The sequence below is a fragment of the Podarcis raffonei genome, chromosome 2 (assembly GCF_027172205.1).
Source record: "Podarcis raffonei isolate rPodRaf1 chromosome 2, rPodRaf1.pri, whole genome shotgun sequence".
Taxonomy (NCBI): Eukaryota; Metazoa; Chordata; class Lepidosauria; order Squamata; family Lacertidae; genus Podarcis; species Podarcis raffonei.
In genome coordinates this window covers 116,675,985-116,692,652 of record NC_070603.1, presented here as the reverse complement: position 1 = coordinate 116,692,652, position 16,668 = coordinate 116,675,985, and the positions used below count along the sequence as shown (strand labels likewise).

Sequence of the window (16,668 nt, the reverse complement as noted above, 5' to 3'; positions counted from 1 at the left end):
CTGCCATGGACTGACTGGATGAGGAGTGGTGGGAGACACGAGCTGGGGGACCTCTAAGAGAACCCCCAGGGGAAGAAAGCTCAGAACTAGGGGAGTAGAGGTGGGATAACAATGGGTGGTCAGAGGGAGAAAAATGAGTAGACAGTGGGGGGGAGGAGGTGTCAGAAGCTGAAGGGGCAACAGGGCTTAGTGAGCAGGGAGAGTCTGCACCAGAGAGAAGTCCAGAATCAGAGGCAGAAGCGGGGGGGGGGGGTGCCAAGAAGAAGAGATCAGGCAGGCTGCTGGAGAAGCCAGGGAATCTTCCTCCTACTGTGACCAGTTCCCTTCCTCTTGATCTCCCAGAACACACAGAGGAACAGCCAGTCTGTATCTGCATCAGGAACAAAATGGGTGTGGCTGAAGTGTCAGGCAAAGTTCATGCTAGAAAGGCCAAAGCAGTTACTCATTAACCATTTACTGTAATATTTCTGATTTTAAAAAGCCTTCCATGCCTCCCCCAAAGAAACTATGTCTTTGTTCTCTTTAGTATAAAGACGTCTCACACAAATGCTCAATTCAATAACGATGGAGAAGGGTGGTTTTCTTCTTTCTTTCTTTCTTTCTTTCTTTCTTTCTTTCTTTCTTTCTTTCTTTGCAGACTTCTATATTGAGGGTGGAGCAAAGATGAAGAGGAAATCAGTGATATTTGAGAAGTGAAGGGAGAGAGGGAGGAAGATGAGCATTCCCAGAAGCACCATTTAAGGCAACAGTTCCTGGTTGTAGTTACATCATGCGCACTTCTCTGCCCTGTCATAAAGAAAGGGCGAGGAAGCAAGAGCAGGAATAGCTGACCGGGGGGAAAAAAGGAAACCTCAGAATTTCTCGTGGATCAGTCAGCGCAGCATCTTGGCAGCAAGAGAAAGCTAATCCAGGGGTGAGTATTTTACCACTAGACCCCAATTTATGCTCCCAGGCAGCGGGTTGCTCAGAAAGGGCTGTTTTCATTCAGTTCTCAGTGAGCCTGCAGGGGTGTTTTAACCCTTCCCTTCTCCTTCACAATCCTGTGGAAAATAAGACATTCACACAGAAACTGTTAGCCCCAGGCAAGAAACTTCCATTGCAGACCACAAAAAGGCCAAGCATTTTTAAATTTTATTTGTTCCACTAGGATGGTGGAGCTATTTAATCTATTTTAGCTCCAGAATGTGCTTGAATCCACACACACACACAGTCTGGAGGCACCTTCTGTCGAATTCAAGCCAGCAGAGCCAGCTGGAAGGATTTGGAAATGCTTATTGACCAATAGTCCCCCCCCCCCAACTGGCCTTTATCCTCTAGCTGCTTCTCATTTTGCTTTTTTTTCTACAGCTGCCTCTTCTGTCAACAAATCCGCAGACTCTTCATCCACCATGGCCTCCTATTCTCCATCCACAGATGTGGAGGATGAAGTTAAGTGCCCCATCTGCAGGGACTATCTGACAGACCCCGTGACCTTGGACTGCGGCCACAACTTCTGTCACGGCTGCATCCAGAACTGCAGCGATAAATGGGAAGAGAAGGGTGTGGGGGACTTGGAGTGTCCTGTCTGCAGAGCCAAGATCCAGAAAGGGAATTTCCGTCCCAATTGGGACCTGGCAAATATATCAGAAAAGTTTAAACTCCGAGGAAAGGAGCTATGTGAGAAACACAAGGAAAGACTCCACCTGTTCTGCAGAGATGATAAAGAATTGGTGTGCATGTTTTGTGAACGTTCCCCGGAACATGAATCACACACTGTGGTCCTCAAGGAAGAAGTTGTCCAGGAATACAAGGTATGAAGTCATTTTGCACTTGGTAACTGACTCCTTCCTCCTCCCCACCATTCATTCTCTTTGCAGAATATTGTCTCAGTGTGTCTGGAAAATAACTCCCACTGCAAGGGTGCTTCTAGTTTTCTGTCCCCTCAGCAAATTACCAATACTGGAGGGTACCTTCTGCCCTCTCCCTTCAAATGAAAACAGCTCCTATTGCTCCAACACCACAGCAAGGGGAGGGCAGGGGCTAGACCAGGGGTGAGGAACTCCGGCCCTGTAGGTAGTGGCCTCGGTCCAGTATACCTGAAGGAACGTCTCCACCTCCATCGTTCTGCCCGGACACTGAGGTCCAGCGCTGAGGGTCTTCCCTTGCTTCGAGAAGCCAAGTTACAGGGAACCAGGCAGAGGGCCTTCTTGGTAGTGGCGCCCACCCTGCGGAACGCTCTCCCACCAGATGTCAAAGAGAAAAATAACTACCAAACTTTTAGAAGACATCTAAAGGCAGCTCTGTTTATGGAAGCTTTTAATGTTTAATAGGTTATTGTATTTTAGTGTTTTGTTGGAAGCCGCCCAAAGTGGCTGGGGAAACCCAGCCAGATGGGAAGGGTATAAATATATTATTATTATTATTATTATTATTATTATTATTATTATTATTAGGGCTCCCATTTTCCCCCTAAAAAAATCTGTATTAAGGGATTCTGTTTTGACATTTCCTAGAACATTTTGTAAAGGATAGTTTCATCCATCCCAAGAGGTGAAGAACACCCTTCTCCTCATTGCAAACACAGCAGCTGTGCGGTCTGACAGGAGAATCTTAGGAATCTGACAGGAGAATCGTAGCAACGTCAGGTGGTACCCCGTGCGAAAATTTCTCGTCATCCCCCCCCCACATTGAAATTATTAAAAGAAGGAAAAATGAGATACTTACAGTTGCAGGTGTTATTTTCTGGTTTATTTACTTAACATTGTATGCAAAAGCACTTAAAACCCCTTTTTCCGAACTTTGTTCTCTCCAAATTTTGAAATCACATAATCAAAATCAATTCCTTTCGCTACTTTATTTTCAATTGACAAGATGGCCAAGCCAGAGATCGGAGCTTGACTCATCCTGGACCTAAGATAACTCTTGATTAATTTTAGTTTTGAAAAACTCCTCTCACATGCTATCTAGCAATGTAAACTGAACTTTAGAATAACTTCATAATTTGAATTAAAGCTGAAATCAAACAGGAAATTGCCCTAAAAATGGCAATTATACATATATTTGTATTTACCTTTTAGGCTATGTGCCTGTTTCAGCAATTCACATAAGCCTCTAGTAAAAATATCATTTATAGAAATAGCAGGAGTTGTACAAACGGGTCTTACTCAAAAATAACAGAAAGCACTTTGCAACTACTCACTTAAAACCTAGGATCGCATCCTCTGCAAGGAGATAGAGCAGCTTCAAGCCTATCACTCTTCCTAAGCGCAGGCCGGCCTTGTTCCCAGGCGCTTGAATGCATGGCAGAAAATATGCATATCGTCCACCTCTACTCTCTGCAAATCAATCCTGAGTTTTTGTTTTCTCTTCAGAATGTGATGGATAGTTGCCTGGAGAATCTGCTGGAGGAGAGAGAGAAAATTCTGGTAAAAAAAGCAGCGGTGAAAAGGGAAAGCGAAGACCTGCTGGTAAGTGACCTGGACACTGGGAAGGGAGGGAGGACGTAAACCATCACCCTCATATTGAGAAACTTCATGTAAAATGCAGAGAAACAAAAGCCAAGAGGCAGCCCAAGTCCTCAGAACACATGTCCTTTGGAAAGCCCTCATCTCCTAAAATTTCTTAGCTGGGAGTAAGGCCCGCTGAACGCAGTGTGACTTTCTTCTGACTGCACTGGCCTGACTGCACTGGCTACGAATTAGTTTCTGGGCCCAATTAAAAGTGCTGGTTTTAACCTATAAAGCGCCTCGGCAACATCCGAGGCCCCGATCCACTAGGCGCTGGGGTGGATTGCTGAGTCAGGCCCAGGCTGCCACCAGGGCGCAGCAAAAAAGCAGCTCCGGCTCACCCAGCCCTACCCATTGCCACCCCACCACCACATTTACCTGACATGGTTTTTTAAAAAATATTTTATTTATATGCTGCCCTCCCCAACCGAAGCTGGGCTCAGAGCGGCTAACAACAGTAAAATGATACAACATTCTAAAATCATTTCGTTATAAAATCAGTTCAAATCATATTAATGGCAACCATTGGGCTAGAGTTCTGTGAGGATTACCAAAGGAGGGGGTCAGACTGTGCCCTGGCCAAAGACCTGGTGGAACAGCTCTGTCTTGCAGGCCCTGCGGAAAGATGTCAAGTCCCGCAGGGCCCTAGTCTCTTGTGACTGAGGCAAGAGAGGGTTCTAGATTGTGGGCTCTATTGATTGAAACGGGAGCCTCAGCAATCGCCCTCTCCTGCCAGAAAAAAAAAACAGGACTACTCCAAGAAAACGCAAATGGCAAAAAGGAGTGCCAGGCCCTGGTGGGCACCCCCTTACCCACTTGGGTTTAGCCAAGCAAATAGCCGGCCAATCAGGATTTTCTTGCTACACTTTTCACTGCCCTCTGTGGCCCCCTAGTCTCTTGCTGTGGCCCCCTTAGAATATCATGGGGGCCCCCCAGTTGGGGAACACTGCTTTACACCACCAGCCCTTTCTGGGTCAAATTACTTGTTACAATCCTTGACATTTTACCCCCAACACTTCCCACCCAGTCTAGAAGTCTCAGAGTCAGCATCTTCCTGACTTCTCAACGTGCTAATAATAATAATAATAATAATAATAATAATAATAATAATAGTTATTTATACCCCACCCTCCCCTGCCAAAGGCAGCCTCAGGGCGGCTAACAGCAGTAAAATTACAGTAAAAACTTAATGGGGGCGGGGGGACCAACTTAAAATACAGGTTAAAATGCAATTTAAAATGCAGCCTTATTTTAAAAGTAGCCCATAGATCAAACCCATAAGGGGAGGGAAACATAAGGGCCAGACTGAGTACAAACCAAAGGCCAGGCGGAACAGCTCTGTCTTGCAGGCCCTGCGGAAAGATGTCAAGTCCCGCAGGGCCCTAGTCTCTTGTGACAGAGCGTTCCACCAAGTCGGGGCCAGCACTGAAAAGGCCCTGGCCCTAGTTGAGACCAATCTAACCGCCTTGCAAATTGGGACCTCCAAAATGCTGTCATTTGTGGACCTTAAGGTCCTCCGCGGGGCATACCAGGAGAGGCGTTCCCGTAGGCTTTGAGAAGCCAGAGTTGCCCTTCCTGTGGAATTCTCTCAACACCCCTCTATTCTGCGAAGATTGGACACAAATAGAGATGCTGAATTCCTTTCCTCTTCTTTTTATTTTGCTTATTGCAGAAATTAACAGAAACAGAGAGGCAAAAGGCAACCAGTGAGTTCAGGCAACTGCGCCAGTTTCTCAAAAAGCAAGAGAAGCGCCTGCTGAATCAGATGGAAAAGGTGGAGAAAGAGATTGCAGCAAAAAGGGATCAGCTCATGGACCAGCTCTCTGAGGAACTCTCCTCTCTTCAAAGGATCATCCAGGAGATGGAGGAGAAACGCCAGCAGCCAGGAAGTGAACTCCTCCGGGTAAGGCTTTGGCAGAAGCAGCTGAATGTGTGTTTATAAGGGAATTATTATCATTTTGGGAAGTTTTTAAAGATTTGATGTTTCCTTATTTATAGATATAAATATATATATTCTGTTGGAATATATATATTTGGTTGCCAGGGCTGTTCTATAGAGGAGCAAGTTGACCCTCGAGTTCCCTTCAACTCTACAATTCTACGATTCTATGGGAGCTTCTTTCCATTGTTTTCCAAATGTGGGTTTTCTCTCTTACGTTGCATGAAAAACTGGGAAGTTTCCCTGCAGATTTTAAAAAGTGGGAGCAACTTTGTTCTATTCATTTGCATCTAATAGTTCACCTTTCACTGCGTCGAAATGGAGCAATTTTGTCTGTTGACAATAATCTCGTGAATCTCTCCTCCATGGGAAACCCACAGCCCCAAAGGGCCAGAGCGAATCCTATCCTGGGTCTCTCTTGTGGCAGGCACTGATTTCCCTTCTTCTCTCACTCTTTTTCTCTCTAGGATGTGAGGAGCACCTTGCAGAGGTAAGTGGGTCCTTCTCATTTCCAGTAGCTTCTCCTCATGAGGCTGGGAAGGGTTGAGGAGCCCAGTACATAAAACCTGCCCCTCCAGGCTCCAAGGGAGAGAGAGGGGACTCCCCACACCTGCAGCATTTCGCAGGTAACAACAGGAGCCCTCCTTTGAACCCCTCATGTCCAACCTGTTTTTCTGCTCCTTTGTTCTCTTTCTCAGAAAATGACAAAGAATAGAAAACATCTTTTAAGAGCCAGGCAAAATCCTTTCAGTTTTTTTCTAGACTTTTAAACTTCTTCTTAGATACCCTTACATATACTTTTAAGATGGTGGGAGTTGTCTTCTGTAGCCCACTCTGCTATTTCTTGAAGTGCTTTTTCGAGTTGCATTTGATTCCATTTGTTGAATTTTAACAAATGGTTAGAGCAGCCCAAAGGCATAATCAAGGCAAAAATGAACTGAGCAATCGGTTGAAAAGAGGGCAAGAATGGCCCAGTGCCGTGTAATGGGTGATGGAATGAAATATGCAGTGTGCTATCAATACACTCAGATAATTTATGCCCTTTTAGGGTTGCCATGTTTCAAAAAATTAAAAACTGGATGCAGAAGTTGTTGGGCTTTTGTGGGGCAAAGTTGTTGAGCTATGTCTGGGAAATTTCGGACAAATGGCAACCCTGTTATAGGCAATGCAGCAAAGCTGGAAACAGAGAAACTCTGAGCGTAATGGTATCACTTGACATCTCTTTTTACTGGCATAGATGTAAGTGGGGAGACTCAGAGACTGTCTTCTGGCCCCCAGGTGTCTGGCTTTGGCGTCCATAATCTCCTCCATCCTTCTGGGCCTCAATCCCTCTGTGCTTGCCTCTCCCTCTTGGCTTTCCAGCGGTTCCTTCCTCCTCTCAATTCCTTTGCATTCCTTGGAGTTGGGTGGTTTAAAATTGTTTTTCTCCACCAGATATGAGAAAAGAGAGAGACTAGGGAATCCAGTGGATCTCCCTCCAGAGCTGAAGAAAAGGATCTCGCAATTCTGTGCTACAAATCCCCTTCTGCAAGGTGACATGAAGCAGTTCAAAGGTAATGAATAATGGCGGTGAGGATTTTATGCTAGGTATTGTATAAGTCTGAAAATGAGCATGCCATGTCCATTAAACTTTAATTAGTTTAATGTTAAGTGAACGTCCAGTGCGCTTCCAACGCCATAAATCATATCTCAGCAGAGAATTTCGTGCAGCGGTGAAGAAGGCAGGAGAGTCAGTACCTTTCAATGAAGAATCCTGGAGCAAGCACTTTGGAACTCAGGAAAAAACTTTATTTACAAAAGAAAAAACCCTGGCGATAAAGCACACATGCTTTTATCTCCGGCATAAAGAAAACTTTACTCTAAACCTAACTCATATCAGCCCACCGGCCACAAACTGAGTGAACTGACTATTTATACAAACTAACTCACATTCTTGGATGCTTAATGACTTCCAGCTGCTCAGTGATTAGAGCGACTTGTTACCTCTTAACCCTTTAGTACCAACATGCCAGACTCTTCATTATATTTTGTTCTTGCCAAATAGTCAGTGGTAGCACCAGCAGAGCTTCCTTCTTTGCAGCCTAGTCATCATCCCCCCCCCCCACAACTACCCATTGCCCCATTTATATTGCCATTCTCGTCCTCAGAGAGCCAGCGTGGTATAGTGGTTAAGAGCGGTGGACTCGTAATCTGGGGAACCGGGTTCGCTTCCCCGCTCCTCCACTTGCAGCTGTTGGGTGACCTTGGGCCAGTCACACTTCTCTGAAGTCTCTCAGCCCCACTCACCTCACAGAGTGTTTGTTGTGGGGGATGAAGGGAAAGGAGAATGTTAGCCTCTTTGAGACTCCTGAAGGGGAGTGAAAGGCAGGATATCAAATCCAAACTCAGAGGCTGGAATGGTAACTGCTGCAAATGCACTAGGGTGTATTGTATTGTAAAGTCCTGAGTTTTTGTTCCAACATGTTTCTGTTCATAACTATATGGAATCTCCTTTGCATAGTGTTGCCAATCTACACAATCAGAAGTGGTCCTTTGGGAGGTTCTCAGAGTTTGCTTGGGCTTCACAACAAGCACCTATTACCCTACTGAAGCATCTCCTCCTCCTCAGACTCAAACCCGCATCTGCTCTATCTATCATCTATCTATCTATCATCTATCTATCTATCATCTATCTATCTATCTATCTATCTATCTATCTATCTATCTATCATCTATCTATCTATCTATCTATCTATCTATCTATCATCTATCTATCATTTTTATACCACTCCATTATTTGAAACCAGAGGCCTTTCTCTTGGGGATGGTTGGCCAGTTGGTGTTAAAGAAGGACAGGACATTCTTAATGTATGCTACAACAGCAGCAAGAATACTGATCGCGAAGTATTGGAAGACAGAAGAACTACCCACCGTGGAAGAATGGCAGATGAAAGTTATAGACTATATGAGACTGGCAGAGATGACCGGCAGAATCCGAGACCAGGGAAAAGAGACATCGGAAGAAGAATGGAAGAAATTTAAAGACTATCTTAAGAAACATTGTAAAATTGTGGAATGCTGAGACGTTGTGGATTTGGAAAATATGAGGTTGAATGTTGTAACCATTATGTAATATGAAAAGAAAGGTTAAAATTTATTTATTAGAAAATAGGGAAGGATTTGTTGATCATAATTAATTAGGGATTGGAATGCAGTAAGGGGAGGTATGAGGAGGTCGGGAAAATCTTTTATGAAAAAAGGGTTTGAAATTATACATGTGGTATTTTTTGTGTTTTGTGTGTGTTTATGTTTTTGTTTTGTTATGATTTGTGTCTTTATAATCTGTGAAAAACTAATAAATATTTATTAAAAAAAAATGAAGCATCTCCTCCTCCTCAGACTCAAACCCGCATCTGCTCTATCTATCATCTATCTATCTATCATCTATCTATCTATCATCTATCTATCTATCTATCTATCTATCTAGCTATCTATCTATCTATCATCTATCTATCTATCATTTTTATACCACTCCATTATTAGATCTCAGGGCAAATCACAGAATGAAAAAATCCAGTGCTGCAACCATCTTGGTCTCACAAGAGATTCCACATTTCACTGGAGAAGTAAGGGGAACATTCCAAACAGCCTCTACCTAAATGTTGGTTTGAAAGAATCCCAAACCCCCAAAATGCTTTTATCCACTTTCCAACAAGAACCACAACCACAATGTGGAGTACATTAAGGCCATAAAAATAGGACACAGTGCAAGCAGTGTTGAAGATGACATCTATATTCAACTGAGTTCTCTGCCTTCTGTGATTGATATCCAGATAGACCATATAGAAATTTGAGTACGGAAGTGTTACTGCTTGCAAAAAAAGGAAGAGAAACCATAAGCTTTCCAAACTGACCTCATTTGGCAAACCTGTGTATCTGAGTACTCAACAGAGCTGTGTCGTGTGCTCTGAGAGGGCAACATACCATATATGATCCTACCAACCTTTGATGCAAAAACCATCTCTAGAGTTCCAGGGCAATGCTACTGGAAATTAAAATTCAGTGAGGCAGGACTTCATGCCCTCCAACATTTCTCTGATGAAAATAGAGATGTCCTAAGGAAAAGCAGGACAAATCAGAAACCGGGACAGCTTCTGTAAATCTGGGACTGTCCCTGGAAACTAGGGACACTTGGAAGGTCTGGGACTTCCTTTTGCTTAAGAGCTTTGCCAATTCTGCCTCTGCAAGTTTAGTTTCTTGTTATGTTAAACAATTGAGGCTTTAATAACCCCCACCATCGGAGCCACCAGTGTACTTGGGGCAGATGTAAGGCTGTGGCGAGCTCCCCTTTGTCTTCCTGCCTAAGACTGGTATTGCAGAGCTTATGCACCACTATTGATCCTACTCTGAACTATGAGGTTCATAGACAATCTTTTCTAGTATGATTTATTATTTCTGTGTTTTACATTTTTAATTATTTTAATCTGTTCCCCATATGAACTACCCTGATATATTCTGGTAAAGGGCAGTATACATACATTATTATTATTATTATTATTATTATTATTATTATTATTATTAGTTTGTTTTAAAAAATATTTGTTCAACTTAATTTCTTTAACTTTAAATAAACAATATGCAGTATGTTGTGAAGTCATATTATTGTGACAAGATTTACCAAAGGTCCAATACTGTAGTGCTTAAACTTTCTATCTTCTTCCCTCTTCAGACACTGTATTCCTCAGACTGGCTCAGAAAGGTAAATTTCCAATGGAAGACCAAATTCACAGAGGGGATGGGAAATGTTGTTTTATTGAGTTTAAACAGCCTGTCCCCCAGACCTTGGAACTATCAGTAGCGTAACTTGAGTGAATTGCACTGTGATGTAGCAGCCATCATGGCATCCAATTCCTGGATCCACTCACACAAAAAAGGAAAGTAAACATTTTCTGGGTCATTTGAGATACCTGGATTGACAGGAGGGGTACAGCATAAATAACGTTATTATTTTGTTTCTTTATTACATTTATCAATCTCTTTATACAGAGAAAATGTCTCAGAACGACTTGAGCAGATAAAATACACAACGTAAAAGCTATTTAAAGTCAGAAAAATGTAAGACAATGAACAGAATATACAAAATGTTCATCCAGCAACATATATTGAATAAGGGGGGGGAGAGAGAGCCTAATTTAAAAGACAGCAAAAAGGGCACTTATCATCTGGAGGAAGGAGAGGAGGGTCCCAATCCTGAATGCAATGCAAGGAAGTCCTATTTCATGAGAGAGGGAACCTGGTTCTTGGGTTTTGTCTTGCATTGGTGTGTCCTCTCTTTCCACGGATTCTGCCTCTTTTCCTTACGCCTCATCTCTCTCCCCAACAGCAAATGTCGCTCTGGATCCAGCCACAGCTTATCCTCGGCTTGTCCTGTCTGAGGACTGCAAAAGCGTGAGATGGCGAGACGAGTATCAACACCTGCCCAACAATTCCGAGAGGTTCTACAGCGATCCTGCTGTGCTGGGACGTGAGGGCTTCACCAAAGGCAGCCATTACTGGGAAGTCATTGTGGGAAGTGAGGAGATGTGGGCTGTTGGGGTTGCCAGGAAGTCAGTGAGGAGAAAGGGCTGCTTAGCCTTAAGTCCTGAAGGAGGGGTCTGGGCTGTGGGGAAGAGGGGAGGCTGGTATAGTGCCTTCAACCCCCCTGACAACCCTCCACTGTCCCTGAGCAACAAGCCCAAGCGGATCCGAGTGACTCTGAACTATGATGGCAGGGAGGTGTCTTTCTTCGATGCCGACACAGGAGCCCATCTCTACACCTTCCTAGGAGCCTCCTTCTCTGGAGAGATGCTCCTCCCCTTCTTTTGGCTGTCAGGAAACAAAACCCAACTCAGGATGGCTTAAGCCTTAAGGGGACCAAATCTACCTCTTGGGCCCAGGAGGCGTTTCTCTCCAGAGCAAAATGATTGCTCTGAAAGGGAACGTTTATTTGCAAAGAGCTCTGTTGACATCTTTGCAGAGGTCCTCGGAGAGGATTCATTCCAGCCACAATCAGCAGATATATGAAAAAAGTGGGCTTTGCTTTTCCCATCCCATCCCCAGCGTTCTCCCTGCAGCTTTGTTCCAAAAAAGACAGCAACACTTCCAGCAGTTCCAAACAATTTATTTCAATGTCACTGATGTCCAACCCTGGTTTCATTTTTTATTTTGCCACCTCTCCCTCTGCACTAGATCTCCACCAGCTGATGACATGCGTTTTTGTATTGCTGAAGTGGATTACTAGAAAGCAATCCCTCCACCCATATCGGCAGGGAAACCTCATTGAGTTGCATCCAAGGATAATCATGCTTGGAGTTATACCCACTGAAAGTCGTGCTCATGGGTAACTTAGCTCAATTGATTTCGGTGAGCTTATTCTGAATAAAACAACAAAGCACATTGCTTTGTAGACTTCAGATCTCCAGAGGAAGAAATAAGGGGATTTAAGTCAGGGACAAGCTTCCAACCCCTGCTGCAAATGAAGCCTGCCCCTAGCTATAGTTGCTCCAAGATAATTCAGTGGGGCCTCTTCTCAGTTCATTCTCTTCTGGATCAGTGCCTTAATCCTTTGTAGATTCTGTATATCACAGAATAACCATTGAGATGTCCCCAGATGTTGTTGTCCAGTTCCCATCAGCTTCAGCCAGCAGGGCAGACAGTCAAGGATGATAGAAACTCTAATCTGGACCTCACCACCTGGACTCTGCTGCCCTATATCCTTCCCATTGAAAGAAATGTGAAAATAAATTTTGGACGCTATAGATTTATCCTGGTCTGGTGCATGCAATGTCTTTTGTTTTGCAGCTGCGTGATTTGTGCTCATATTGTATTGTGGTAGCCATTGGCTATAAACAATAAAATTTATAGATAGATTGAACTGCGAAAATAGGTAATAAAATAGTAAAACAATTTTATTTTTTTGGTCCTCACTCCAAAATGGTGTGTGTGTGTGTCTCCTTGTGCTTTTGGTTATGTGGGGGTGGAGGAGAAGTATGAAGGCCAATACCTCTCTCCTCCTCTACTAAATGGATGCAGGAGACCAGAGGCAGCGAATGAAAAAGCAGGGAAAGACAGACCCTCCAAGTGTCACTATTTTCCAGGGATGTCCCTGATTTAGAGAAGCTGTCCTGATTTCTGAGTTGATCCCAGAATGAGAGAGATTTCTGATTTGATCCCAGAAGGAGAGTCCACCACTTCTTGTGTTGCAGAGTCCACTGCCTCTTGAGGCAAAACAGAAAATGGTGATCACCTGCTACTGCTGCTGAAGTTATCACCCACTGAAGCTGCTGCCCCAGGGGGTGAAAAAAGGAGGCTAGAGAGCAGCAGGGGAGGAGGCAGTGAGGAAAGCAGCGTCCCTGGGGCTTGGATCTGTGGCCCCTCCCTTACTGGCCCCCAATCTGCCCCCTAAGGCAACTGCCTCACGGGTGAACTGGGCCCTGCTACTAGCTGGTTGCAGTATTTTTATTTCAAAAAGCATCTCTTGCGCAGAAGAGCTGTCTTTAGAAATAAATGCTCAGTTGCTTTCTCCCAGCCCTCCTGGCTCTTTCCACTTCTGTCCTGTTCTTAGCCTCCGTTTCTCAGCCTTTCTGCACACCCAGAGTTTTGCCCCTCCTGCTGCCCAACGGGTCCTGATCTCAATATCCTTTTGATGCCCTTGGCCAGAGGATTCTCTGGGGTCGGCTCTGTGGGGCATGTACTGAATGCGCTCACAGTTTCACAGCAGTTACCTCCAGGGTTGGTTGCAAACAGCAGCTTCAGGGGAGCTGCTCTTCAGCCCCTTGGAATCTGGGTTCCACAGGGCACTTATTCCGATGCTATTAGACATCTATAACAGAGAAGCAGAACCTTTTTTTATCTGAAGAGCTGCATTCCCCTCTGAGCAACCTTCCGCAGGTCACATGCCAACAGCGGGAGTGTCCCAAGTGGCAAAAGTGGGAGGAGCAACTAATGTAAACTTTACCTTGGCAGCTTTCCAGAGATGCAAGAGGCATCATGAGTTCAGGAAGACATTCCAGTCGAGCAAGAAAACAAGTGGGGAGCAAAGCAGGGGTGCATCCTGGCAGTGGGATTCCAAGGGTGAGAGAGGTACCCCCACCCCTGATTTATACAAAGCAGTTGGGAGCAACCAAGACAGGATTTGGAGCGTCCTGGTGGCACCCAATTCTGTGCAACAACTCGATTAGTGCCAAATATTTATCATTTGCACTTAGATTTTCGAAGGCAAATTTATTCTTGATTTTGCATGGTTCACCATCACGGCATATTTTTTTATATTGGCAGTTAATATTTCAAATAAATAATATAAATATTTGAGGTCTGTTCAGGAGAGTGTGCATAGAGAGCAGCCTGTGCCAGCGGCAACATTCTCCCATAATTTGGGATGCAAAATATGTGCTCACAGACTCTCCATTCACCCAAATCTTCTCCCCCTTCGCCACAATTCTTGTCCCCTCCTCCTTTTTTTTAAGAGCTAACCATGGTGCAGTGTTACATTGACAACAGCACTAATTCTAACCATGGTTATCTTCAGACAAGACTTTGCAACCAGAATCTTAAGCAGGTGTCAGGCTGGAGCCAGCAAGCAAACAGCAGCAGCTGCCAGACTTGGACGGCAGCCCAGGGTACGAAGGGAGGTTTGTCATGGGAAGATCAGAGGAAAGGGCAGGGGGGAGCTCACAGTCCAGAGAAACACAGGACTTAGCAGACGATAGCTTGCCCGAACCAGTTTGCAAACCTCTCAGCATGCAAGAACACAGAAGAGGAGGGGTACAAGAAAAGGGGATATTGACATCACAGAAGCGACGGAAGAGCTTTGTTTTTGTGCATTGTTTCCGGAGTAAGATAAACAACGCTGAGGATTTAGTTGAGTCGTCATCAGGGTAGCTATAAGTCATGGGGGCAGAGAGCTCCGGACAAGTGGCATGTTTTTTTCTGGAATGAAACCAACTTTTAATTGACTGTACGTGTACACGTCTTGCTGCCGCTACAGCAGGTGTGCAAATCCTGATTAACACGAGCTACAGGTAGCCACAATCTTGAGTTTTGGTTAAGTCCACTGAGGGAAGGAAGCAGGGTGTACTATAGAGGAGACAGGGAGGGAATCTGTGGCATGATATTGATCTCCAACCACGGTTAGAAGATTGGGAAAGTTATGTTTGCACACATTATTTGTATGTTTTTAGAAACTGTAAGGACCAAGCTATTCCTGAGCTGCTGATCACAGCCTCCCTCTGTCCACCTCCATCGTGGAAACAAGACAATATGGATTTCTACCTGAAGCCCTCTACCCATATTCTAGGGCAACCTGTGACTCTCCAGATATTGCTGGACTACAACTCCCATCATTCCCAAACATTGGATCATGCTAGCTTAGACTGGTGGGAGTGGGAGTCCCAAACATCTGGAGAACCACAGGTTCCCTCATCCTTGCTCTGTACTTTTATTATTTCTCCTCAGTGTAGGTCCCCTTGTGCTTCATAAGGCTGAGTTTCTGATGGAAGCCTTTGCCGCAGTCTACGCAGTTCCATCGCTTCACACCCATGTGGACTCTCTTATGCCTTATCAGGTGAGAGCTGGTGCTGAAGCTTCTTCTGCACTCGGCACACTCGTACGGTTTCTCCCCAGTGTGGGTCCTCTTGTGCGCAATCAGTTCTCCTTTCTGAATGAAGCTTTTCCCGCAGTCTGAGCACTCGTACGGCTTCTCCCCCGTGTGGGTCCTCCTGTGTCTTATCAGGGATGCGTTATGGCTGAAGCTTTGTCCACAAGCCAAGCATGTATATGGTTTCTCCCCCGTGTGAACCCTCTTGTGGTTTATGAGGTTCGAGGTGGTGCTGAAGCTTTTCCCGCACGCTGAGCACTCGTAGGGCCTCTCCCCCGTGTGGGTCCTCTCGTGTATCATCAGGTTTGTCCTTCCGTTTGAGATTTTCCCACAGTATGAGCATTTGAAGGGCTTTTCTCCCTTCTGCATCCTCTGACGATTGAGAAGGACCAAGTTCTGGGAGAGGCTTTTCCCAGTGTCAGAGGCCATCTTTTCTCTCTTACACCCATGAACCCTCCCTTGGAGGGGCCTTTCATCACATTCCTTGGGATGAACAGTGTGTTCTGCTGCTGTTCCCTGATGGACATCCTGGTGACGTATGGGTCTTTGCTGACCTATATCCCTCACTTCCTCCTCAGTGGCCTGGAGGGATAGGCCTTCAGCACTTTTCAAGGATGTTGTGTCAACGTTCATGCAGTCAAGTCCTTCCAGCTCGGGATCCTCCTCCTTCATCCTCACTTTCATATCACCTGCTGGAAGACATAGAAAAACAACCTAAGTTACCTCTTCTTACCTTACATATTGCCTCCAATAATAATACAGTGGTACCTCGGGTTAAGTACTTAATTCGTTCCGGAGGTCCGTTCTTAACCTGAAACTGTTCTTAACCTGGAGCACCACTTTAGCTAATGGGGCCTCCCGCTGCCGCCGCGCCACTGAAGCACAATTTCTGTTCTCATCCTGAAGCAAAGTTCTTAACCTGAGGTACTATTTCTGGGTTAGCAGAGTCTGTAACCTGAAGCGTATGTAACCTGAAGTGTATGTAACCCGAGGTAACACTGTACAGGATAGCTAATGTGGTGTATTGGTTTTAGGAGGAGTGGAGCGACTCCGGCCTGGGGCCTTCTTTATCTGGTTCTCATGACTCTCCTCATTCTTCCCCTACCCCCAGACCACCACCCCAGCCCTCCGTGCCCCTCTCAAGTGCTCCTCAGAGGAACTGCCTCCATTTACTCGACCCTTTTTCTGCTCTGGCAGGGTTCTGGTACTCCCAGCTGTTGTGGGCTACAACTCCCATTAACCAGCTGTGTTGGCTAGGGCTGATGGGAGTTGTAGTCCTGAGCTGAAAAGTCCAAGTTTTGTAGTCCCAAAACTAAGCAGGAAAATCGGCTCTAAGCCATGGTTTGCTTGCTGGCAGCTGAAATTGTGGTTTGGGTTCTAAGCCATGGTTAGTGCAAACTATTGTGTGGCATGAAACCTGAACGGAGCCAGTGGTCAAATAATAATAATAATAATAATAATAATAATAATAATAATAATAATAATAATTTATTAGTACCCACCCATCTGACTGGGTTGTCACTGCCAACATATATAAAAACATAATAAAACATTAAAATCTTCCCAATACAGGGCTGTTCCCTAAACAGGCCCACAGAAAGAGGTTTCTGTGCAGGACAGCCCATAATTCC

The 16,668-nt window shown here is 44.9% G+C and overlaps 2 protein-coding genes across 2 annotated transcripts in view; one reads left to right on the top strand and one right to left on the bottom strand.

Annotated features, from left to right (window-relative positions):
• Positions 1–806: 806 nt before the first annotated feature.
• On the top strand, positions 807–12,353 carry LOC128409079 (tripartite motif-containing protein 10-like). Its single transcript, XM_053379282.1, has 8 exons — positions 807–913; positions 1,348–1,790; positions 3,351–3,446; positions 5,158–5,388; positions 5,892–5,914; positions 6,859–6,977; positions 10,133–10,162; positions 10,787–12,353. The coding sequence occupies exons 2-8, from the start codon at positions 1,389–1,391 to the stop codon at positions 11,302–11,304; spliced, it is 1,419 nt and encodes a 472-aa protein (XP_053235257.1). The 5' UTR covers positions 807–913; positions 1,348–1,388; the 3' UTR covers positions 11,305–12,353.
• A 1,283-nt stretch (positions 12,354–13,636) lies between these two features.
• LOC128408780 (zinc finger protein 236-like) overlaps positions 13,637–16,668 on the bottom strand; it is a 117,788-nt gene continuing 114,756 nt past the window's right edge. The window contains exon 8 of the mRNA XM_053378801.1: positions 13,637–15,729. Coding sequence (XP_053234776.1) covers positions 14,882–15,729 — 848 coding nt within the window. The 3' untranslated portion in view covers positions 13,637–14,881. The remainder of the gene's footprint in view (positions 15,730–16,668) is intronic.

What these genes read in the sequence shown, in the direction of transcription:
- LOC128409079 (XM_053379282.1), top strand. Translation starts at nt 1,389, where the DNA reads ATGGCCTCCTATTCTCCATCCACAGATGTGGAGGATGAAGTTAAGTGC. An exon ending in AAGTTGTCCAGGAATACAAG is followed by an intron (nt 1,791 to 3,350) that starts GTATGAAGTCAT and finishes TTTTCTCTTCAG; the next exon opens with AATGTGATGGATAGTTGCCT. An exon ending in TGACATGAAGCAGTTCAAAG is followed by an intron (nt 6,978 to 10,132) that starts GTAATGAATAAT and finishes TTCCCTCTTCAG; the next exon opens with ACACTGTATTCCTCAGACTG.